Consider the following 26,872-nt stretch of genomic DNA (forward strand, 5'->3'; position numbering starts at 1 on the left):
TGACCAAAACTGAACACAATACTCCAGATTCGGCCTCACCAATGCCTTATACAACCTCATCATAACATTCCAGCTCTTATACTCAATACTTTGATTAATAAAGGCCAATGTACCAAGAGCTCTCTTTACGACCCTATCTAGCTGTGACGCCACTTTTAGGGAATTTTGTATCTGTATTCCCAGATCCCTCTGTTCTACTGCACTCCTCAGTGCCTTACCATTAACCCTGTATGTTCTACCTTGGTTTGTCCTTCCAACGTGCAATACCTCACACTTGTCTGTATTAAACCCCATCTGCCACTTTTCAGCCCATTTTTCCAGCTGGTCCAAGTCCCTCTGCAGGCTCTGAAAACCTTCCTCACTGTCCACTACACCTCCAATCTTTGTATCATCAGCAAATTTGCTGATCCAATTTACCACATTATCCAATTTCCCAAGGAAATTGTTCAGGAGAAGACGGAGATGCTGGTCTTTTTGGAGATTTAAGCTTATTGAGAGTTCGCAGATCTTCCATTATCTGTTCATCTGTTAACAAGTAATTTAACTGCGCAGGTGCAGGTTCTCATCTTTTGTCTGTAATTGGAACAGGGTCATTAGGTCTCCTCCTTAGTTTCCTAGTCATTATTGGCTTTACCTCCATAGAATCTCCTGTGAGTTCCATTGTTAGCCTCTCATTCTCAATCATCTTTCTCTTTTCTTCTAACTCAATCTTTTTATCTTCAAATTCCTTCACTGTTGCTTTCTTCTCTTTAATATAATTCCTTTCCACTTGTTCTGTCTCCAGTTGCAGAAAAAGCTCTTCATTTCGTATTCTTTCCTTGTATTGTTGACCTAGTTTCATCCTTTTCTGATACTCCTGCAAAGTACCTTCCTGTAACTGCCGTAGCTGTCTTTTGGGAGATGTCAATTTCACCTGGTACATCTGCTCTTTTACTTCCAGGTAGTTTTCATAATCCTGCTTATTGGCAATATCTGTCTCCCTTGCATTCTCTGTATCTTCATCCGAGTCACGGCCATGGATACTGTGTTCGTCCTCATCGCCCACACTGTCTAGCTTCTCTTCGTCATTGTAATAGTCGACAATGGGTGAGAGGGGAGCTGTGGACATCTTCCCCGCTGAGCTGCCCTCCTTTTTTGACACATCTAGTGCCTTGATGGTGTACCAATCCAACTGGATTTTCCTGAGACATTCTCGTCCCAGCAACAGTGGTCCTCCCTTTTTCAGTACATAGAGGGTCAGTTGCTGTGTATATATAAAGTAGTCCCTTATTATAATATAGGCTATACGGTACAAAAACAAACGTGGCATTACACCATCCCCTTGTCAACAATTCTCTTTCACAATTTCAATTTCTTAAAAGCAGGGTTTTGTAACCACCAACACCATAAGCAAAGCCTCCAAAAAACAAATATGAGGCGTTGTCAGACATCTGGACAAAACTGCAAAATTGCCGACCACTGGGGAATGAAAGGAAAGCTGAAAGTGATCTGGACTGCAATGGATTCCGTTAAGCACCATCAATAGTCCTCAATAAACCTGAATGGGAATCTATGCTTGTCTTTGTTCTTTCATGATCTGAAGATGCACTTTGTCTCAAAATAATTTGGTTTACATAAGTGTTTTTTTTTTTCTGTGCATTACACAGTACTTCAATGACCAACAGAAGTCAAAACAAGTATAAGTGGGTATTTCTGGTTTGTTAAATGAGTGGTACATTTTTCGGATCAGAACTGAGGCCTAACCTTTCACAATTAATGTCGTGGTCGAGGTCGAGGATGATGGTCTTCGTTCTGAAGAAGTGGCCCACAGAGTGAAATGCCTGTGCAGGTATTTGCTTAACGTGTACAAGAAGCACACAATACTTCACAAATCAACCAACTAATTCCAATGGCATGGAAACCATGACGATTGGAGCTGATGGATTTTTTGCAGTCTTCATCTGCCTTCACAGCTGTTGAGTTCGAAGTAACTTTGTCTGCCTGTTCCACCATTGAGGTCTTGGTTGGATTGTTCTTTGTCAGGGACCTCAACCTCGACCTTACCGCCATGCGTGACCCTACCAGGAGCATAGCTCCAGATGGCAATGCTCTCGGGATCACAGGACCACATAAGCTTCTCCACCACGACAAGGTGACAATCCACGGAGAAGACAATTAACGTACTGACATGAAGGCAATAAAAACTATGCTAAATTTGTTCATGGCCCGAGGATAGGCAGAATCAGGTTTAACATCACCAGCATATGGCATGAAATGTGTTGTCTTTGCCATAGCAGTACAATGTAGTGCATAATAATAGGGAAAAACGTGAATTACAGTAGGTATATATATTAAATAGTTAAATAATTAGTGCAAAAATAGAAATAAAAAAGTAGTGAGGCAGTGTTCATGGGTTCAATGTCCATTCAGGAATCAAATGTCAGAGGGGAAGAAACTGACCCAAAATCATTAAGTGTGTGCCTTCAGGCTTCTATAAATCTTCCCTTGATGGTAGCAATGAGAACAGGGCATGTCCTGGGTAACGGGCGTTCATAATAATCGGCACCGCCTTTATGAGGCATCACTCCTTAAAGGTGTCCTGGATACTACGGAGGCTGGTGCCCTTGATGGAGCTGACTAAGTTTACAACAGTCTGCAGTTTATTTCGATCCCATGCAGTAGCCTCCCCCCACCCCTCCCCTATCCCCATGCCAGACGGTGATGCAGCCAGTTAGAAAATAGATGGAAGAGAATATCAGGAGGTGGCAAACAATAGTAGATAGATGGCGCGAGTGAGCAAAGACTTGGCCAATGTACGTAATGAAGAAAACTGTGATTGTACTTGATTTTTGTTTCTGCCAAGGTAGATACCATCTAAAAGTTGACATGTTGCAGAATTCTGAGATATAGAAGGATCTGGCTGCCCTGGTGTATGATTTGTTAAAGGCTAACTGCAATACAAGTTCGTTTGTAATTAGGAAAGCTAACAGCACGTTAATCACCGCTATGGAAACAAAAACAAAAGTAGGGACCTTTTGCTTCAACTAAAAATAGTTCAAAATACATTTATTATCGATGTGTAAATTATACAACCTTGAGATTTCTTTACTTACATGCAGCCACAAAACAAGAAACCAAAAGAACCCAATTTTAAAAAGACCAACACCCAGCAGAGGAAGTAAAATAAACACAAACCGTGCAAACAATAAAAGCCAGCAACAGCATTCAGAGTGAAAGTGAGTCCACAGACACAAATCCTGGAGCAGCCAGGGCCGGGCCGTGGCCTCAGTTCATCACACAGTGGGGCAAATCGTCACGAAGCTCGCCGACACAAAGCCTGGAGCAGCCAGCGCAGGACGTAGCCTCAGAGCCATGGACAGCGGGCTGGTAGTTGCACAGCAGCAAGCAGGATGTGACCAACCCCCGTCTCTAGTCTGACACACTTCCTTTTCAGAATCAAAATCAGGTTTGCTATCACCGGCATGTGTCGTGAAATTTGTTAACTTAGCAGCAGCAGCTCAATGCAATACATGATAAAGAAGGAAAAAAAATTAAAAATAAATAAACAAATTACAGTATATGTATATTGAATAGATTAAAAAATAATATATTAAAAAAGTGAGGTAGTGTTCATGAGTTCAATGTCCATTTAGGAATCAGATGGCAGAAGGGAAGAAGCCGTTCCTGAATGGCTGAGTGTGTGCTTTCAGGCTCCTCCTGATGGTAACAATGAGAAAAGGGCATGCCCTAGGTGCTGAGGGTCCTTAATAATGGACACTGCCTTTCTGAGACATCATTCTTTAAACATGCCCTGGGTACTTTGTAGGCTAATACCAAGATGGAGCCAACTAAATTTACAACCCTCTGCAGCTTCCTTCGGTCCTGTTTAGTAGCCCCCGTCCCCCCACACAAGACAGTGATGCAGCCTGTCAGAATGCTCTCCACAGTACATCTATAGATGTTTTTGAGTGTTTTTGTTGACATAGCAAATATCTTCAAATTCCTAGTGAAGTTTTCAGTCCATCTGGGAAGGCATTTAAATTACTTTTTGGCCTGATGCGACTATACAGTATATGTAGTATTGTTAATTGTATTGGTCACCTTATTTAAGAATGCTAGTGTATTTGAAGCATTTCAAAGATTTATTGGATTTATTAGACTAAACCTGGAATGGTAGGTTATTTAATGAGGAAAGATACGTAGGCTAGGGGACCCTGATGCAGCATTTCAACCCGAAATATTGACAGTTCCTTCCACCACAGAGATGCCGCTCAACCTGAGTTCCTCCAGCAGGTTGCTTGCTGTTAAGCCAACTGATCTCTGTCGCATATGATTAATAAGCACCATTTGAGCTTTTGAAAGTTATATTAAAGATTATGACCTTCTAACCGAGGTTTGTAGAAAGATTGAGTAAATGTGCAAAACATTTAAATAGTGTAAGCTACAAAGTGCATTCTTATTTAGTATACACTTGCAACTTAACTACCACAGCTAATCAAAATAACATTTTCCAATTTTCAATGAACTGCCATAACACTAACCTTAATCTCTATGTTTTTGTTAATATTGCATCCATTAAAAAATGAAAGGTATTGGTGGTGATGGCTTGAAGTCAAATTTTGAAGGAAAATTAAAACTACTGGGTTGGAACAAACCTCCCAAAAGCCAGTGGATCCCAATTTCATATATTTTGAATTAGAATAAATAATTGATATAATTCTCAATATAATGTCCAAAAATAAACAGACAGCCATCAAAGAAATTCAATGGAATTATACCTTAGGATCACCATCATCTTTAACTTTGGATTTACAGGTAAGCAGTCTTTGTCTTACGCTGTTCATCAGACATATGGAATTACAGTTAAAAAAATTATTACATACCGTTAATATAATGTGTGCAGGGAAACAGGTCAATACTGAATCAGCTGTTAAACAACAACAAACAATGGCAGGCTTTCAGTCTCCACCTACGATGCTGTGCTTTGATTAAAAGGTACACGGTATTTGTAGTGTACTTTTTTTTAGATTTTATATAAGGTATAAAAACCAATCAGCATTGTAGACATGTTTTGATGTTAGGATTTTCATCATAGTCATAGCCCTAGTCATACATTATTGATCCCGGGGGAAATTGGTTTTCGTTACAGTTGCACCATAAATAATAGATAGTAATAGAACCATAAATAGTTAAATAGTAATATGTAAACTATGCCAGTAAATTATGAAATAAGTCCAGAACCAGCCTATTGGCTCAGGGTGTCTGACCCTCCAAGGGAGGAGTTGTAAAGTTTGATGGCCACAGGCAGGAATGACTTCCTATGACGCTCTGTGTTGCATCTCAGTGGAATGAGTCTCTGGCTGAATGTACTCCTGTGCCCACCCAGTACATTATGTAGTGGATGGGAGACATTGTCCAAGGTGGCATGCAACTTAGACAGCATGCTCTTTTCAGACACCACCGCGAGAGAGTCCAGTTCCATCCCCACAACATCACTGGCCTTCCGAATGAGTTTGTTGATTCTGTTGATGTCTGCCACCCTCAGCCCGCTGCCCCAGCACACAACAGCAAACATGATAGCACTGGCCACCACAGACTTGTAGAACATCCTCAGCATCATCCGGCAGATGTTAAAGGACCTCATTCTCCTCAAGAAATAGAGACAGCTCTGTCCCTTCTTGTAGACAGCCTCAGTGTTCTTTGACCAGTCCAGTTTATTGTCAATTCGTACCCCCAATATCAATATGTAATCATCTACTATGTCCACACTGACCCCCTGGATGGAAACAACAATGCTTTAAAAATTTAATGCTGTTAGGGAAGATACAAAAACAATCAGCATGATGGACTTGATCCGGTGCTGAATTTTAGTGATCAGCAGACGCTTTAAAAATTTAATGTTGTTTCTTTTCTTAAATTTCTGCAAGTAGCCTGCTGAATGTTTACAATTACCTTCAAGTTTCAGTTGGTCATGATAAATCTTTGTGTCATGATCATCATACCGTTAGGTGGCATGTGCTCACTCCAGCGCCGACAATACATGATCCAGATCTTCATTTTTCGTTTTTGCGGTGTTTTTCTGTTTTTCATGATCTTCTATTGATTGTATATGTGAAGTCACTTTTCAGAACTGTCTGCGGTGCACAAACACCTGCATATCGCCTGGGAACCTTCCCAGCGTCTTGTGGAATTTTACATTTGTGATGTTATGTCTACATTAAAAAAATATTTAGATTTCAGAGGTTTTCAGATTATAGAATTTCGAATAAGGGGCACTCAACCTGTTCTCACTCACGAATCCTAATGCCAATACAATCCAAAAAAGGATACCCAATTTGCAAAGAATTTGCAGTAAATAAAAAGCCAGACAAACTAAACTTGAAAAAAACTATCAAGATAATTATTACAGCACTATAGGACAAATTTAGACTTATATCCTCAACTAGCAGGCTATTATAACTGTTCCCACTTGCTCCATACAAAAAGAAAAATAATCAAGACTGCACACACTCCTTTTTGCAAGCTAAAGATTTAGAAACAAAAAACTGACATTATTTCTAAATTTAGTAAATTATACTCAGATAAGACAATTAAATGAATACCTGAAGGAGAAAAGAATGGAAAAGATCTCTGGATAAGATATAGATGACACAATAAGGTGAGAACTGGATTACTTTTTGTAATATAGTACTACATCCAAACTACATTGCAGGTAACTTCTAGGAAACAGATCGAGCTTGAGAGAAATCTTCAAAAATTATACCATTTTATTTGGGTTTTATCCAACCTTGTACTTATACCCTGGTATTGAAGTACCTCTAAGTGCTTCTGTCGAACCTGTCCAAGTCACACTGCACCATTTATATTATTCTAATAAAGACTCATGTTTTCCACTTTTTTAAAATATTTTCATGCCATCACAACTAACAGAATCCTAACATTTTCATGTTCTACTCACTCTAGCCTCATTAGAGGTTCTGAAATAATTTTTTTTAAAAAGCCACATCAACTTTGTTGCCATAAATGCCTTGTGAACTTAGTACTAAATTTCTATGCTCTTTGCCAGTAATCGAGTACCCTACAGCTAACTTGTAACACCTACACCTAGGACCAAGTACAACATTGCTCAGCTTCCTAGAGGTGCAAGAGAATCCATAAGACATAGGAGCAGAATTAAGCTATTTGGTCCATCGAGTCTGCTCCACCATTCCGTCATGTCTGATTGATTAGCCCCTCAACCCCCTCCTCTTGCCATCTCCCTATAACCTTTGATGCCCTGATTAATCAAGAACCTATTAACCTCCACTTCAGCTACACCCAATGACTTGGTCTGTGCAAATGAATTCCACAGATTCACCGCCTCTGGCTAAAGAAAATTTTTGTCTTCTCTGTTCTAAATGGACATCCCTCAATTCCAATGCTGTGCCCTCTAGTCCTAGACTCTCCTACTAAAGAAAGTAACCATTTCACATCTACTCGATCTAGGTGTTTCAATATTAGATGGGTTTCAATGATATCCTCCTTCATTCTTCTAAACTCCAGTGAGTACAGGCCCATAACAATCAAGTGCACCTATGTTAAACCTTTCATTCCTGCGATCATTCTCATGAACCTCCTCTGGACCCTCTCCAATGCCAGCATATCTTTTCTTAGAGAAGGGGCCCAAAATTGCTCACAATACTCCAAGTGTGGACTGATCAATGTCTTAAAAAGCCTCTGTATTATATCCTTGCTTTTGTATTCTAGTACACTCAAAATGAATGCTAACATTACTTTTGGCTTCCTTACCACCAACTTAACCTGTAAGTCAACCTTTAGGGAATCCTACACGAGGACTCCCAAGTCCCTTTGCACCTTGGATTTTTGAATTTTCTCCCCATTTAGAAAATAGTCCTCACCTTTATTCCTCCTACCAAAGTGCATGACCATACACTTCTTGACACCATATTCCATCTGCCACTTCTTTGCTCATTTACACAATCTGTCTATGTCCTTCTAGCATCAATTCCTTCATCAAAATCTCTGACATATAAAATGAAAAGAAGCTGTCTCAACACCGACTCTGTGGCACACCACGTCAGTGGCAGCCAACCAGAAAAAGCTGCCAGTCAACCAATTTTCTATCCATGCTAGTACCTATCCTTTAATGCCATGGGCTCTTACCTTAAACACCCTCACTTGCGGCACCTTGTCACATGCCTTCTGAAAATCCAAATAAACAATCTTCTTTGTATATTCTGCCTGTTATTTCCTCAAAGAATTCCAACAGATTTTTCTGGCAAGATACCTCCTTTAGAAACCATGCCGACTTTGGCCTATTTTATCATGTGCCTCCAAGTACACCGAAACCTCATCCTTAAAATAGACTCCAACTTCTTCCAAGCACTGAAGTCAGGCTAAATTACCTATAAATACCTTTCCTCTACCTCCCTCCCTTTGTATAGATGGAGTGACATTTGCCATTCTTCAGTCCTCAGGAACCATTCCAGGACTCTTGAAAGATCATTACTAATGTCTCCACGATCATCTATCTCTTTCTGAACCCAGAGGTGTAGTCCTTCTGGTCCAGGTGACTTATCTACCTTCTATCTTCAGACTTTTCAGCTTCCCAAGCACCTTGTCCTTAGTAACGGCAACAAGATTCACTTCTGCCCCAGCACTCTCACATCTCTGGCATTCTGCTAGTGTCTTCCACAGTGAAGACTGTCACAAAATACTTATTAAGTTCATCCGCCATTCTTTGCCCACCATTACTACCTCTCTAGCATTATTTTTCCAGCTCTCCAATAACCATACTCATCTCTCTCATATTCTTTATATATCTGAAAAATAACATTTGTATCCACTTTGATATCGTCTTTTCTTTCTTTATGGCTTTTTAGTTGTCTGTTGTTTTTTTTTTAAAGCTTCCCAATCTCAACCTTCCCATTAATTTTTGCTCTATTATATGCCCCCTCTTTTGCTTTTATACTGTCTTTACTTCCCTTGTCAGTCATGGTTGCCTCATCCTCCCTTTAGAATACTACTTCATCTTTGGAATGCACCTTTCCTGCACCTTCTGAATAGCCCCAGAAATTCCAACCATTGCTGTTCTGCCATCATCCCTGCTAGTACCTCAATAATTCCCTTTATTGCACTGTAATTCACTCAACTTCACCTGTCCCTTCATTGAAAAATTCCCACAACCTATGGACTCACTTTCAAGCACTTTTCATCTCATGTTCGCGATACTTATTGCTTATTTATTTAATATCATTATCTCTTTTTTTGTTTTTGCAGTTTGTTGAATACTGTTCGAATGCCGAAGTTGGTGCAGTCTTTCACTGATTCTATTATGGTTATTATTCTATAATGGATTTATTGATAATGTCCACAAGAAAATGAATCTCAGGGTTGTATATAGTGACATATGTACTTTGATAATAAATTTACTTCGAACTTTTAATATTGATACATCTGATTTTAGCTTCTCCGTCTCAAACTGCAGGGTGAATTCTATCATATTATGATTACTGTCTCCTAAGGGTTCTTTCATCTTAAACTCCCTAATCAAATCTGGGTTATAACATAACCCCAAAATAGAATTGGCATTCCCCGGTGGACTCAATCGCAAGCTGCTTTAAAAAGCCGTTTTGTAGGCATTCTACAAATTCCCCTCTCTTGGGATCCAGCAACTACATGATTTGTCCAATCTACTTGCATATCAAATCTGCCATGATTATCGCAACATTTCCCTTTTACATGCCTTTTCTATCTCCCATTGTAATTTATAGCCCACATACTGGCTACTGTTCAGAGGCCTGCATAATTCGCTTTATAAATAGTCATAGTCATTCTTTATTGATCCCGGGAGAAATTCTTAGAATTGCAAAATGATATAAGAATCAGATCTTGTGGAAACTGCTTTTAACGTGCGATAATGTCAAAAATATACTTTGCCAGACCCAAAAAAAATCAGAATCAGGTTCAATATCATTGGCAAGTGTTGTTAAAAGCCTAATCGGAAGACCACAATCCATGCAGATTGGAAATAACACTCCACCTTGCTGATAATCGACACCGTGCACCTCAGGGATATATGCTTAGCCCACTAATCTACTTTCTGTATACCTATGATGGTGTGATTAAGTACAGTTCAAATGCCATCTGTAAACTTGCTGATGACACAACCATTGTTGGCAGAATCTTAGATGGTGACGAGAGGGCATACAAGAGCGAAATATATTAGCTAGTTGAGGGCAGTCACAGCAACAATCTTGTACTAAAGCACTGATTGTGGACTTCAAAAAAGGTACGACAGGGGAACACATACCAGTCCTCAAAAAGGGATCAGAAGTGGGGAGAGTGAGCAACTTCAAGTTCCTGGGTGTCAATATCTCTGAGGATCTAACCTGGACCTAACATATCAAAGCAGCTACAAAGAAAGCATGACAGTGACTATATTTCATTAGTTTGAGGAGATTTGGTAAATCACCTAAAATACCTGCAAATTTCAACAGATTTCAACATGGAGAGCATTCTAACTGGCTGCATCACCATCTGGTATGGGTAAAGGGTGGGGGGGGGGGCTACTGCACAGGATCAAAGTAAGAGGCAGAATTGTAAACTTAGTCAACTTCATCATGGGCACTAGTCTCCATAGTATTCACGGCATCTTCAAGAAGCGATGCCTTGAAAAGGCAGCATCCATCATTAAGGAAACCCATCACCCAGGTCATGCCTTGTTCCCATTGCTATCATCAGAAAGCAGGTGCAAATATGTGAACACTACCTGACTACTTTTTTTATTTTCATTTTTGCACTACTTATTAAATTATGTACACATATTTACTGTATTTCATGTTTTTTCCCTATTACCACTATTGTACTGCTGCTGTAAAGACAACAAATTTCACGTTGGTGATATTAAATCTGATTCTGAAATTTGTTGTTTTGCTGCAGCAGCATATTGCAATACATAATTTAAAAACCATAAATTGCATGTGCGTGTGCATATAGGAAAAGAAAAAAAAAATAGCGAGGCAGTGTTCATGAGTTCACTGTCCATTCAGAAATCAGATGGTGGAGGGGAAGCATCAGCTCCTGAAATATTGAGTGCACGTCTTCAGGCTCCTGTACTTCCTCAAAGCAATGAAAAGTGGGCATGTCCTGGGAGATGGGGGTCCCTAATGATGCTTGCCGCCACTTTGAAGAACCAACTTTTGAAGGTGTCCATGATGTTGGGGAGGCTAGTGCTTCTTGTCCTTACCTACCACCCCATGAGTCTCCGCATCCAACATATCATTCTCTGTAACTTCCACCATCTTCAACAGGATCTTACCAAACATTGTTACGTAGCCCCCCCCCCCCCCATCTCTCCTCTAGCACTGATCCCTACAAGTGGCAGAAGTGACACACCTGTCCATTCACCTTTTCCCTCACATCCATTCAGGGTCCCGAACAGTTCTTCCAAGTGAGGCACACTTCAACTGCAAATCCTGCAGTGGTCATCCACAGTAACAGGTGCTCCCAATGTAGTCTCTTCTAAATTGGTGACACCCAATGTAGATTGGAGGACTGCTTTGTCAAACACCTCTGCTCCATCCACACAAAGCAAGATTTCCCAGTGGCCAACCACTTTAATTCCTATCCCCATTCCAACATGTCGGTTCTTGGTTTCCTCTTCTGCCATGATGAGGCCATTTTCAAGATGGAGGAACATCTCATATTATCTCAGGGCATCCTCCAACCTGATGGCTGTACATCGATTTCTCCAACTTCTGGTAATTTTCCTCCAACTTCCCTGTTCTTCAATTCCTCACTCTAGCCTCTTACCTCTCCCCCTCCTTCTTTTTCTCCCATGATCCTCTCTTCTATCATATTCCTCCTTCTCCAGCCTTTTCTTTTCCACCTATCACTTCCCAGCTTCTTACTTCATTCTCCTCCCCCATCTACCTAGCTTCACCCATCACCTTCTAGCTTGTTCTCCTTTCCCTCTCCCCCCACCCCCCAACTTCTTATTCTGGCATCTTCTGCCTTCATCTTTCCAGTCTCGATAAAGGGTCTTGGCCCGAAACGCCAAATGCTTATTCATTTCCATAGATGCTGCCTGATCTGCTGAGTTCCTTCAGCATTTTTTGTGTTGCTCTGGATTTCCAGCATCTGCAGAACCTCTTGTGTTTAAGATTATCAGATCATTTAAGGATATTGCTGCAGAATATTTGATCAAAGCAATGCAAGTCCATTTGCTCTTTCTCGTAATTCTACAAGAAAGTTTATACCCAGCAGAGGGGTTTGAAAAGGTTTAATACCTCATCTAAAATATGTACACCTTTTACAACACTGTCCCCTGCCAATTCCCTTCACAAATGCCAGCCTATTAATTTCATGGAAATTGTGCTGAAACTACAATAATTCAGATGAAAGCAAGGCTTACCAGCCTGGCACAGCACACCAGTAGGAAAGTCTGATAAAGTAAGTACAAATTGTTTAAGGTGGCAATGTTAATGATTCACAGTGCTGGTTTAAAAAAGTCAAAGTTACTTCTATCTTCTTAATAAGTGATTCCGTGGCATTCACTGGGGCATCATCGTAGATCTGTATGCAACACAGATGCATACTGGTGACACCACCACAGCATAGCATGCTCATGTTAGGTCTATAACACCAGCTCAGGTGCTTTCCAATGCAGTTAATGTGAATAAGCACATAAAGCCAGTAGCACCTGAGGTATTAATACACATTTTTTGGTTATCAATGGAATAACACACTTGCAGGAAGCAAACAATAAAACAGAAAAGCTCTAAGTAAATATATAAGCTTTTCAAAATGAAATTTCAGTAACTGTGACAGAAACAAAACTAATATATTCCAATTTATTTAGAATATATTGTCACAATTAATTCTTCAGACCAGTTGAGATGAGCATCACTATGTAAAAATACTGATAAAACTATCCATGTTTTCAAGAGATTATACATTAGCAATAAGAATCTAATTCATTAATAATGGGAAAAGAATATAAAGGACCAGGATTAAGTTTGTAACCTCTCAAAATAACTTCATCAATATAAATCAAAGCAGCCCAAGTGCAGCTTAATAAATAGTGAAACTGTATTCTGTGCCCATGTGATAAGAGTACTGAAAGTGTGTTTTAAGGGCCAAGAGAAGAGGGATAGTGGCCACATTTAGGCACTTTGTCCACCCTCCAGCACAACTCAATCCCCAGTAAGGCACCTTATGTTCAGTACTGTTTCATTCATTAATATCACTTAGTAGAGTGGATTATTAACTTTGAGGACAAAAGCAGCATTTGTATAATCAATATCTAGTACTAGTGGATGCAAATGTTTCAGTGCATGTGCAAGGGAGAGAAAAAGACAATGGGCTTGTTGTTTCACAATTACACTTTCCTACTGTATTCCCAGTTGATGAATCCAATTGAAAATCCAAATTTCCTGAATTTATCTGTAAATTATTTTATTAGAAAAGGATTTGAAAACAGTGGACATCTATGCTTTAAAGGCTAATTTGTCTATTTTACGCACCTTTGCTCCTTTGATCTCAACAATCTCCAAGTTGCTCTGCTTTTTTCTGAAAGATGGTCCCAAATATTTATGCTAGCTTCTGCCATTAAAAATGATTTTCATAAATTCCTACACTCAAGAAACCCACCAGCTCTGCAAATTGAAAAGGACACTAGGTACTAGAATTCAGATATGAAGTTTACCATACTGTAAAGGAGGATTTGGACATTTCTCATCAGTAGAACATTGGACATTGTTAGCAATTAATTTTAATACTATATATTTTCAAGAAATATTCAGTGCTCAAAAAAATGTAAACACAAATCAAGTCCACTGTAGTAAGTGCAAACACTGACAATTCAACAGATATGAAAACAGAGTTACAAAAGCTTAGAAAAAAAAAGTGGATTTCCTGAGAATTGGAATTGACATCAATTACATTCAAGTTCTACTAGTACATCATTCTGAAACCATAAAAGCATAATAGCCTCATGGACAAGCTTAAATTAGAGCAAAGTAATCTGTTCATTAATTGACTAACTTTAAAGATGAGTGAGGTTAACATCAAAGAAATGGTCACATCAAAATAATATTGTTATCACAGGGAAGACCAACTTTACAGAGTATTGTTATGAAATGGCATCAAACTTGATGTGGGGAGGAAGGGAACAAAAAAATGATCACCTGAAAAGCAGTTTGCCTTTTATGGAGGCAGGGATACCAACTAAGGGATGTGCTTGGTGACACAGATTTTCTCAGGAATAATGATACTTTTCAGCCATGGGTCATAACAAAATATTTTAACACCACCTTGGCCATGGGGTTGTTGAGTGAAGAATGAGAGCACAGTCTTAAAAGATGCACATCATTTTGGTTTTATTTTTCTACATCATTACCAGGTGTATTATAAGTGGTAGAGGAAAAGAGAAGTTATATCAATAATGATTCCTCTGAATGAGAGGTGTTAAAGCTAGCAAACCAATACCCTCACATTATGTAGTGACTTGTCCAGGAAACTGCTGTCTATATACACAGGATTATATTTTCTTTTAAAGGAATACATTCTTATTGCTCAGATTCTGATTATTTTGTTAATTACAAAATCTAGGCACCTACACTTCACTTAATTTAGAACTGACTGGACCCACCATGTTATAAAATCTAACACCATTAGTATGCACCCTGTATTGTAGACAGAGCACTACTCTAAAGTGAGCATGTCCAAGACTTCATTACATTATATTCTTTTCAAGGCCTCTTAGCTTATAAAACCAAATATAATTTTCACAATCTAGAGATTGGACACATTCTTAATATTTCAAACAAAAACTGTTTCAGATAAAGTTAGCACAGTAGATTTTTTGCTTTAACGGACTAAATTCTCACTCCATCATGTACCCAGTGTTCAGAGAAAAAATTCACCAGCTTCTTAAAAAAAAAGGCATAATGAAGCATACTAGAGAAAAAAAATCAAGTACTATTTTATAAGTTAAATCCAAGTATAAAAACATCAGTGATTTCAATTTCTGGATGAAATGACAGTATATATGACATATACAACTATGGCTTTAAGAATTAAAAACCAAAATTACTATTGCTGAAAGGTTTGAATACCGTAATTTCATGAAAGCAAAACTGTTTTTTTTTTGTTTACAAAGGTGCCAAAATATTCAATGCACTACAAGGAGAAATTTTCTTACAAAACACTGGCCAGCAGTGTTAGATGCAGCCAGGTATCCAACTGCATAATTGGATACTTATGGATCTAAGGCTGACAGATTTAACAGCCTGAAATAAAGATAAAAAATTTTGCTTTTCAGTGCATTAATATAACCAGCAACATTCAGTATAAAATTAAGTTGCTAGGGCATTCCAGGTTGAATTGTAATACACTAATTCTTTCTGCACTTTTTGGTAAGTATTAGGCATGGAAGCCTGAATTATTTCCTAGATCCAACAGTGCTGGCCACTTCAAAATTCCATTAATGGAATAAAGTAAATTCTTGGCAAGAGATGACCAAGTTAGTAATTAGTTTATAATCCACATTCGCATGCATTTTGAGAGATTAAATCAACCTATGGGTGTTTAGAACCAGTCTGTACAACTGTAAGTTGGCAAGTAGTGTAAGAAACATTGATCCAAAATATTGTACATTGGCAAGATTTAGTTTCATGAAATTATGATAATACAGTTAGCTTAATATATTGACTCTGCAGCACTAAACACCCAGTGAATGTAACAAAATATACATATTAGTCAACAACTGAAGTGTCATTGCTGTTAACCGTTGGAGAAAGTAGCTCTTGCAATCCTGTTAATGGTGCATAGTTGTCAGTGTTCCTGCTTCATGACATTCAGTATTTCCTTTGCCTTGTATCACCGCCATTATGCTTGCTTTTTATAAAAGGATTAGCATTGCCATTGCCAACCTTGTCCTTTTCACTCGCCTTGTCCCGTTTTTGCAGTCTGGTTTCCTTCCATCGCAGCGTGATATTCCTGTGGTTAAAATAAAGACAGGAGGTCAACTTCTGCCGTGACAGCTCCAGTGTCACTGAAGCCTGTGAAATGTCAGATCATGAACACGGTGGAATTAATCCCAGCCCGCACAGGTGACTCTGAACAGTCCTTCACATTTGCACAAAATATCCCCATGACAATTTAACAGTCTGAGTGGCACCTTTGTCTTGGAACTCCCAAAAAGCAAGCGCGATGCTTAGCAATCTGCTTGAATGGGAAAATGCTGAAGGCAATTTAAGCTCACCGCCTCCCCCCCCCACCCCACCCACCATTTTTAAAATTGCAGAATGCACTGGATGTCAGCAGTGGCAGCATATTCAGGAATAAATTCAGTGTGATATGCTAAGCACCATGCTTCACAGCACTCTATACATGCAGCATTTCAGGGTTGTTGTTAGGGATCATTCTGTGGTTATGAAATTGTGGTTAAAGTAAATGTGAACTAGTTTTCAGGAAATAAAACCTGTACACAATTTAACTTCCAACTGATACTTTATGGCTAGTGAAACCAATCATTCCAATTCTGTCCAATTGAAACTATACAAGGGAAGACGATAGATGAATGTTCCTGCTATTAGCACATTGATAAAGGTGCATGCCACTTCAAGACAGATCTATTTTGTCACTTAACCTCTGGATAGTTATATTCATGGAGACATCCCTCAACAGTGTATATAAAGGGGTATATTTTAGGTGTCTGCTTTTGGAATAGACACCACTACTGAATATTCAGGGATTCTGCTAGTTGGTACGTGCTGCCATTGTAAATATGTAATTCTGTAAATTTGCCGGACTACATATTGTCCAAATGTTAAAGTAGGTGATTACAGCAAGTGAAGATTAGTCGTTTATTATTATCTTTGTGTTAAAGTAGTATAAAACATCGTGTCAGGAGAGTGAAATTCCAGTGGATTCTCCTGGACACACTCTCTCCCCTGGAGGTTTGCTGTGTGAGTAAAGACCATTATATTTCCTAGTTACAGCTTCGCGTTGCTCAGTTTTGGTCAGTCACAACAGTTGATTCCAAACACAAATACTCACTGCATGCGACAGCAGAAGGAAAGTTAAAACTACCTATTTCAGATGGGGGAAGGCGGGAGGGAGATGTAATCCTGGTTGAACGGTTCCCTCAAATTTTGTTAAAACTGATTGACCACCTTACCTGTTTGAATTACATACACTGCCAGCTCCTTATGAGAAACACACACTACTCTTCCCAAAGCAGAGGATACCAACAAAACTACAAAAAACCATTATAAAACATCTCACTTTTAAAATTTTACTTATCAATACAGCACAGTAACAGGGCCTTCTGGCACAATGTACCTATGCGACCTATTAACTTACTAAACCACGTCTTTGGGTTGTTGAAGGAAACTGGAGCACTTGGAGAAAACACGCTTGGTCACGAGGAGAACGTATAAACTCCTTACAGAATTGAACCTGGGTTGTTGGTGCAATAGTGTTACACTAACCGATGAACTACTGTGCCACCCCTAAATCTATTTATCCCAGCAGATTCCGGATGATACTAATGAACCTAATGCGACGCCTTCCACTTACTTCATACCAAGAAATACGAAGTCAGATGTATCTGCATTACAGTGGAGCAAAGGGAATTACAGAGACACGAGAGAGGAGTTCCTTTCTCCTTTGTGCAGACATCCACTTTAAGTCATTAAACAAATAATATAGTGTGAACTGGCTTAAAAGGAGCTGGACTAAAGAAAACCCAAGTGGCTCTCCCAAAATATCTATGGCACTTCATGCATTACTGCATTTTCTCCTCTAATAATCAGTTGAAGCACATTTATCAAATGAACATATTAAACAACATTTGCAAGTTTTTATGTCTCATGACTAAAGAGCATGATTTTTATTGCCTCTGGTAAACAAAGTGAAGAAAATCTTGAATAGCCTACACATACTGTCAGCTAAAATCAGACAGGAAGGAATTCACTCAGAATCTTAAATCAATTAAAAGGCATGTAGCATGGGATACCAGGGTCCCTAATACTAAGTTTACTTTCATCTACTAGTTTGAACGCCCAATTCAATAAGAAACTTTGTATTAAGTTTTTGCAGACTTCTTTTCAAAGTATTTAATGATCTATTTCAAAGCAGTCAAACAGAAAAATGAATGCAAATGAATGAAAAAGACATTGCTCAAGTAAATCTTTCGTGTATGATTTTTTTTAGAGATATGACAACAAAGCACATGTAGCCAAACAATATCATATTTTAATCAATCAAAGCTTGAGAAGCAAAACATAAGAGCAAAATGGCTGAAAGAAGATTACAGCTGGGAGCTCATGGCTGAAAGAGGATTATAGCTTAGAGCCTAACATCCAAGGTTACACATTGTATTAAAAGGACAGGAAGGTAAACAGAGTGAGATGGGGCGGGGCTCTGTTGATAAAAAATGAAATCAAATAATTAGAAAGAGATGACATTGGGTCAGAGGTGTTGTATCTTTGAGGGAAGAGCAAAGAAACTGCGCAAGTAAAAAGACACTGATGAGATTTATATACAGACCCCGAAACAATGGTAAGGATGTGGTCTACAAATTACAACAGGACAAGCACGCCAGACTGCATGCCAAAAGGCAAGGTTACAATAATCATGGGGCATTTCAATATGCAGGCGTAGTGGGAAAATCAGGTTGGTGCTAGATCACAAGGGGGTGGATTCCTAGAATGCCTACAAGATGGCTTTTTTGAGCAACTCATGGTTGAGCCGACCTGGGGACCAGCTATTCTGGATTGGGTGTTATGCAGTGAACTGGAGCTAATCAGAGAACTTAAGGTAAAAAAAACCCTTAGGGGCAAGTGATCATAATATGATTGAATTCACCCTGAAATTTGAGAAGAAAAAGATTAGGTCAGATGTATCAGTATTACAGTGGAGTAAAGGGACTTACAGAGGCATGGCTAAACTTGATGAGTAAAGAACACTGGCACGGATGACATCACAGTAGCAATGGCTGGAATTTCTGGAAGCAATTTGGAAGGCGTGACCTATATATCCCAAAGAGGAAAAAGTATTCTACAGGCAAGATGACAACCGTGACTAACAAGAGAAGTCAAATCCAACATAAAAGCAAAAGAGAGGACATATAAAACAGCAAAAGTTAGAGGATTCAGAAGCTTTTAAAAAGCAACAAAAGGCAACTGAAAAGTAATTAAGGAAAAGATGGAATATGAAAAGATGGAGTACTTCTTCCTCCCCTCCCCCTATCTTCTTACTCTTTTTCTTGTCTCTCTGCTCCAGCCCTGAGGAAGGGTCTCAGCCCAAAACATTGACTGTTTACTCTTTTCCATAGATGCTGCCTGGCCTGCTGAGTGCCTCTAGCATTTTGTGTTTAACATTACCTCACTTACTTAAAAATCTATTTCTGTTTTTTGCACTACTTATATATAATTACTGTAATTTATTTTCCCATATACTTATCGTGTATCACATTGTACTGCTGCCGCAAAGTTTACAAATTTCACAATATATGCCAGCAATATTAAACTTGATTCTAATTAGGAGAACGGGCCAAGAAGTGGCAGATGGAATATAGGGTTTCGGGAAGTATTTGGTCATGCACTTTGGTAGAAGAAAGAAGGTAGTCTATTTTCTAAATGGTGAAAAAATTCAAAAATCTAAGGCACAAAGAGACTTGGGAGTCCTGCAGAATTGCTAAGGTTAATTTTCAGGTTGATTTGGTGGTGAGGAAGGCAATTGAAATGTTAGCATTCATTTCAAGAGGACTCATATATAAAGGCAAGGATGTACTGTTGAGGCTTTATAAGGCATTGGTGAGGCCTGACTTGGGACAATTCTGAGCAGTTTTGGGCTCCTTATCTGAGAAAGGATGTGCTGACACAAAGGAAAATGATTCCTGGATTGAATAGCTTGTCATATGAAGAGTGTTTGACAGCTCTGGGCCCGTAGAATTCAGAAGAATGAGACATGACCTAATTGAAACCTATCAAATGTTGAAAGGACATCAGAGTGGATGAGGAGAGGTTGTTTCCTTTGGTAGGAGAGTCTAGCACCAGAGGACACAGCCTCAGAATACAGGGCGTCCTTTTAGAACGGAGATGGGGAGGAATTTCTTTAGCCATAGAGTGGTGAATCTGTGGAATTCATTGCCACAGGTGGCTGTGGAGGCCAGGACTTTCTGTACATATAAGGCAAAGGTTGATAGATGCTTGATTGGTCAGGGCATGAAGGGATATGAGGAGTAGGCAGGAGATTGAGGCCAAGAGGAAAAAATAGATCAGCCATGATGAAATGGCAGAGCAGAGTCAATGGGCCAAATGGTCTAATTCTGCTCCTATATTTTATGGCCTTAAAAGTTGACCTTTTATCAGTCTGTGAAATCTGTCACATGCCTGCTTACAGAAAGAAAATCTCACAAGAACAGATCTAATTTAGAAACTTTCATGGCTCAAGTAATAATTGGAAAGTCAAAACACCGCAGATGATGAAAATATGGAAAAATCACAAACAAGAGAAAGTTTGCAGATGCTGGAAATCTGAGCAATGCACCCAAAATGCTGGAGGAACTCAGCAGTCCAGGCAGCATCTAGGAAAAGAGTACCGTTGATGTTTTGAGCCAAAACATTGACTGTACTCTTTTTCCTAGATGCTACCTGGCCTGCTGAATTCCTCCAGCATTTTATGTGCATAGTTAAAAATAGAATATGTAGGTTAAACACGTCAGGCTGTATCTGCAGCGGGGGTAGGGGGGGCACAGCGTGAGAGATAAATGTTTCAGGACTGGGACTCTACTCTACAAAGTATAATAACTCTTTTTAAGGCATTTCCTTAGGATTCAGCATAACTTGCTTCTTCCTTCCACTCCCTTTGTAAAGATGAAGTGGAGATTCAGCATGATAACATAGCTTTCCAGCCCAATGAATCCATACCACCCAATTACACCCAAGTGACTAATAAACCAACTAACCCATATGCCTTTAGAATCTGGGAATCATGGGGAGAATGGATAACTCCTTACAAACAGTGATAGAACTGAACCCAGATTTCCGGTGCTATAATAGCGTTTGCTAACTGCTATGCTACCATTTGTGGATGTTGACTACACGGACCATTCAGGCAATATACAGCAATGTGATGAGAAAATAATGAAAAAAAAACTATCGGGACAAAGATGCAGCTTGTTGAGCACAAGTTATTACTGAGTGTAGCTCTGTTATAGAGCCATTGACTTGCATGGCTTGCATGCATCATGAAGTAAACATTAAGCTAATGATGAATGCTCCATTCCCCGTTTGATGGTCACTGGTTTACTGAGATCCAAAAGACCACCTACAACAGTAGATTATGTTCCCTGCATTCCTCTAGGAATTACTGCATGGTGCAGCTCACATCCACTGTGCCCTGAGATGGATGGAATGCACAATGCGATTTGGAGAACAGCTCCGCAGCCACTCAGAAGTCACAGGTGCTGACTTTTTCTACAGTATCCTTCCTATATCTACTATAGTCTGCTAGCTCTTTTCTGGAAGACAGCAATGATTACAGCATCTCTTAAGTCCCTAATGTAGATGACAGGATTATGGATTTGCATTTGAAGACCTTTGCCACGCAGTTTTAAAACTTCAGTTTGAATGCAGATGTTCCAAGGCCTTTTTAAATGCTTGTCATTCAGGAGTGACAACGTCTGGATTGAATGAATTTTTAAAGGTGTTAACACTACATACATCCACATTCACCCCATCTTTCCATCGCCTTAACAATAGAACTTCTCTTGTCCTTACCACAACTTCCATCATCTCCAAAGGAATCCTACCACCAAACATAATCTTTACACCCTCTCTCCGCTTTCTACAAGGTTCGCTCCCTCCATGATTTCTTTGTCCATATATCCCTCCCCAATAATCTCCTGCCTGGCACTCATTCCTACAAGCAGCTCAAGTACTACATCTGCCATTCACCTCTATTCAGACCCCCAAACAGTCAAGTGAGGCAACACTTCACCTGCAAGTCTGCTGGGATCATCTATTGTGTCCGGTGTTCCCGATGCGGCCTCCTCTACATCAGTGAAACCAGTCATAAATTGGAGGACCAATTTATTGAGCACCTGCGCTCCATCCGCCAAAACGTGGAACTTCCTAGTGGCCAAACTAGGCCAAACATTTACTGTAAATCCAGATTCCCATTCTGACATGTCGCTCTATGGCCTCCTCTTGTGCCAAGATAAGGCCAACCTCAGGGTGGAAGAGCAACACTTTATATTCTGTCTGGATTGCCTCCAACCTGATGGCATGAATATTGATTTCTCATTCCAGTAAAAAAAAAATTCCCGTCCCCTTCCCTCTTCTTCTATTCCCCATTCTGGCCTCTTACCTCATCTCACCTGCCTATAATCTACTCCTGGGTCCCCTGGGAGGAGGGGGGAGGATAATGATGTTTAGGTCGGGGGACTGTGAGGGCCATGGCAAAACCTTCAGCTTGACCCTCTTGAGGTAGTCCATTGTGGATTTTGAGGTGTGTTTAGGATCATTATCCTGTTGTAGAAGCCATCCTCTTTTCATCTTCAGCTTTTTTTTTTAAACAGACGGTGTGATGTTTGCTTCCAGAATTTGCTGGTATTTAACTGAATTCATTCTTCCCTCTACCAGTAAATGTTCCCTGTGCCACTGGCTACAACACAAGCCCAAAGCATGATCGATCCACCCCCATGATTAACAGTTAGAGAGGGGTTCTTTTCATGAAATTCTGCACTTTCTTTACTCCAAACATACCTTTGCTCATTGTAGCCAAAAAGTTCTATTCAAAAGGTTCAAAGGAACATCTAAACAAGCCTGATGCATTTTGGAAACAAGTCCTGTGGACTGATGAAGTTAAAATAGAACTTCTTGGCCCTCACAGTCCCCTGACCTAAACATATTAGTGCACATGCGCCGGTCGTGCATGCAGCCTGGTACAGCCGTTCCGATCTATTCTTACTTTCTTCTTCCTACTTTTTAATTTACGTTATTTTTTATATTTTTTTTCTCACGGTAACACGTCGAAGCTGCACCCTCTCTAGCATGCTGGTAGAGAGTGTTTTATTTGGGTTTTCTTTAGCGCTGGAAATGGTTACATCCCGACACGTGGGACAGAAGCAAGGTCGCATTGTGTATTCCACGGACCAGCAAAGACCGGCCAGCTTAGCAAACAGAGCAGTGGACACCCCTGCTGAAATCCGGAGGAAAGCACACAGAGGGGGATCACAAAGCCGAGGAAAGAGGACTGGGTGGAGACAACAGAGATTTTTGGAGAAGAGGAGTTCGGTGGGTAACACCGTTCCGACTGACCGGAAGTGCACTGAGAGCGGTAAGCATAAAGGAGTTAGGTGCTTACTATTTTGGCTAACAAAGGATGGTGCAATCCGGGGTATATTACGATCGAGGAACATGTTTGCAGACTGGATATTGAGCTTTTTACTGTTGGACTTCGGTCACATTCCACCGTGATACAACACTTGGCGGCACGGGAGGTCGTTCCTGCCTGTGGCCATCGAATGTGCAGCTCCTCCCGTGGAGGGTCAGACACCCTGAGCCAATAGACTGGTCCTGGACTTATTTTCCATCTGGCATAGTTTTTATTTTGGTGTTTGATAGTTGGGGTTTTTTGTATTGCTATATTTACGCTCTATTCTTGGTTGGTGCAGCTGTAACGAAACCAAATTTCCCTCGGGATTAATAAAGTATATCTATCTATCTATCCATCATTGAGAATCTGTGGATAGACCTCAAAAGAGCAGTGCATGCAAGATGACCCAAGAATCTCACAGAACTAGAAGCCTTTTGCAAGGAAGAATGGGTGAAAGTCCCCAAACAAGAATTGAAAGACTCTTAGCTGGCTACAAAAAGCATTTACAAGCTGTGATACTTGACAAAGGGAGTGTTACTAAGTACTGACCATGCAGGGTGCCCAAACTTTTGCTTCGGGCCCATTTCCTTTTTTATTTTGAAACTGTAAAAGATAGAAATAAAAAAGTTTTCTTGCTTAAAATATTAAAAGAAATGTGTCACCTTTAACTTTATGCCTTTTGGAAATCAGTTCATCTTTTACTCGCTTAGCTACTCAGAGTAACAGAATTTTTGACTGGGGTGCCCAAACTCTTGCATGCCACTGTATATACACATTAACACATAACTTTTGTTTATCTCGTTAAGTTACTATATTATGAGTAGATACTAATAAAGATAGTAGTTTTAACAATAAAACCTGACTCAGTGTGAAATCTCTTGCTGCTGGTTCGTTCCTAAAACTTGACAATTCGTAACACCACACATCTCCTTTAAATTTTCTCCCTCTCAACTTATACGCACTTAAAAGTACTTGACATTTCTACCCTGGGAAAGAGATTCTGACTGCCTATTCTGTCTATGCTTCTCATAATCTTATAAACTTCTATCAGATCTCCCCTTAGCCACCCCTATTCTAGAAAAATCAACCCAAGTTCGTCCAACCTCTTCCTTACCCTCTAATCCAGGCAGCATCCTGGTAAGCCTCTTCTACAGCTTTTCCAAAGCATCTATATCCTTTCTGTATTGGTGGCAACCAGAGTTGCAATAACAGTCACAATAATCCTAAACAAAATTTTATTGAAGTATTAAAGTATGTGAATGTTAATTTCACTATTTAAATGAGATTTAATGACCAAGTACAAGCTCTTGCAAGTCCATATAGTAATCTGTGCACGCTAATATTTCAATTTGATTTTCCAGTCTTTTGCTCATAATGAAGTACTGTCTCTTTTTATTTCAGATTTCAAGCAACTGTAATGCTTTGGATTTTCATTGTGTAATGGAAGTTAGGACTAAATACAACATGAATATTCCCTTCAAGCACAATGAAATTACTTGGTCGTCCCTAATAAATGAAATATCAATAGGAAGAATCCTTTCATAAACCTGACAGATCTAAACCACATTCGTAAAGAATGCAGAATAAAAAAAAACAATGTTTGGTCTGACTGAAAACAATGTTTGGAATTCGAGGCCATTAGCAAAGCATCCAAATTTATGAAAAAACTTTGGTAAAACTGTAAGTACACACTTAAAGCATTTGTTCAAGTATACAGTATAATTGAATCTCTAATGAAACAATTCCTATCTTACACAATAAATTATTCATAGATTCACATTATATTTTGGATAAAACCTACCGTATGAAGAAACGCCATATTGTCCAAGACAGGACCAGTATAAAGCCAAGGATCCAGCATTGGGTAACATAGAAAGGAATTGGAAGCGTGAGCGTATATGGGTCGTACTTCAGCACAATTAGGAATTCTGTCACTGTGATTGCTGCTACCAACCAAGCTTGCTGACCAAGTTTTTTATGGAAATGCCTGTGGAAAAGTAGTTTAAACACCATTACTTAAAATTTACTGAGGTGAAAATTAAGACAAATTTACATTTTGATCTGTTTAGGAAACCGAAAATAATATTTAACCTTTACCTTCGCAGTTGCAGAACTTATTCTGTTCAAGATTGTTTGAAGAATGCACACTCGATCAATAATTCCTGCATAATTTTTATGGTCCAGCATTGGAAGTATTTACCCGAGACAATCATGGGCTCCTCTGATCCTTGAAGAAATCTTTTCTCCCCCCACCCCAAACATAGATGTTGCATGGATACAACAGTATTAATTACAGAAATTACTTTGTAGATCTGTTTGCTAGCTGGTGTCTCAGCATCTCCTGGTCATTAAACATTTAAAAAGATCTGCTTTCTCAATTTAACTTTCACGGAGAAAAACTTCCCATTTCTCCCAATATACAGCAGTTTCTATAACAGAATAACATACAATCTTCAGTCCATAATGTTGTGATGACCTTTTTAACGTACTCCACAATTAATCTAACCCTTCCTTCCTATGCAACCCATAAACCTTCCATTTTCTTTTCATCCATGTGCCTATCTAAGATTCTCTTAAATGTCCCAATGTACCAGTCATAAAATCAATCAGAAAACACAGATACACAGAGCAGGCAGAATCCACAGAGAAAGGAAGATGACATGCATCGGGCATTTAGGCAATATTTCCTGTTTTTTTGTTTGATTTCTAGTCTCTGTGGGATTTTGATTTTAATTTTTTTATTCAATTTGTGTCAAGTTTGCGCGATCACATAACTGATGTATCCTTGACCAATAATCGATTCCATCAGTTTTTGACAATGATGCCAAGGCTAACTTATCTCCAGTATACATGTCCTTTTCTTGATTAAGTGTTAGATTTTACTTTGCAATCCATGAAGACCATTCCAAGATTTATGGATTTCTAGCAAGACCCCGATGCTCTAGCACATTTAATACCCTAGAATATGGACCATTATGTTCAGAGAACTTTTTAGCTCTTATATGTTTAAATTCAATCCACAGCAAGATCTCAACTAATCTATTTCTGGCAAGTTTGTAAGAGCAACAAAGAGAAGTGCTCAAACAGGGTATCACAGTGTAGTGAACACCAACTGTTCACAATCCTGGAACATTTACAGAAGAGGTGAATTTAAACTTTCACCACCCTTTGGAAACAGTGGACAAATAAGCACATGCTTATGCCTGCCTTACCATTAAGGAAGTTTCATTACTTAAAAAGCATATGACAACTAATAGCTTCAGAGAACTATAATCAGTGAAACTACAGAGTAATAGGGGGAAAATAATTACACTAAAGATGAATATACAAGTAGAAATTTAGCTCTACACCTTCGATATTTTCCTGAAATGGGAGTGTCTAAACTGACAAACCATTCTAAAATGCAGATAACATGTTATAGTAGGAACATGGATTTTAGCTTTGGTTCACCAATATTTTCTTATTTCAGAGGAATCAGTGAAATACATTTTGGCTCCTC

The 26,872-nt window shown here is 39.2% G+C and overlaps 1 protein-coding gene across 2 annotated transcripts in view; it reads right to left on the reverse strand.

Moving 5' to 3' along the window:
* Nucleotides 1-12,855: 12,855 nt before the first annotated feature.
* Nucleotides 12,856-26,872, reverse strand: part of ptdss2 (phosphatidylserine synthase 2) — a 78,093-nt gene continuing 64,076 nt past the window's right edge. Inside the window, exons 11-13 of one of the 2 annotated variants that reach the window (XM_072272257.1) lie at nt 25,175-25,360; nt 23,923-23,976; nt 12,856-15,981 (exon numbers count right to left, since the gene is read on the reverse strand). In XM_072272257.1, coding sequence (XP_072128358.1) covers nt 15,840-15,981; nt 23,923-23,976; nt 25,175-25,360 — 382 coding nt within the window. In that variant the 3' untranslated portion in view covers nt 12,856-15,839. The remainder of the gene's footprint in view (nt 15,982-23,922; nt 23,977-25,174; nt 25,361-26,872) is intronic. The other variant, XM_072272258.1, reaches the window with a different exon arrangement.

This window comes from Mobula birostris, chromosome 11 (assembly GCF_030028105.1).
Source record: "Mobula birostris isolate sMobBir1 chromosome 11, sMobBir1.hap1, whole genome shotgun sequence".
Classification (NCBI taxonomy): domain Eukaryota; kingdom Metazoa; phylum Chordata; class Chondrichthyes; order Myliobatiformes; family Myliobatidae; genus Mobula; species Mobula birostris.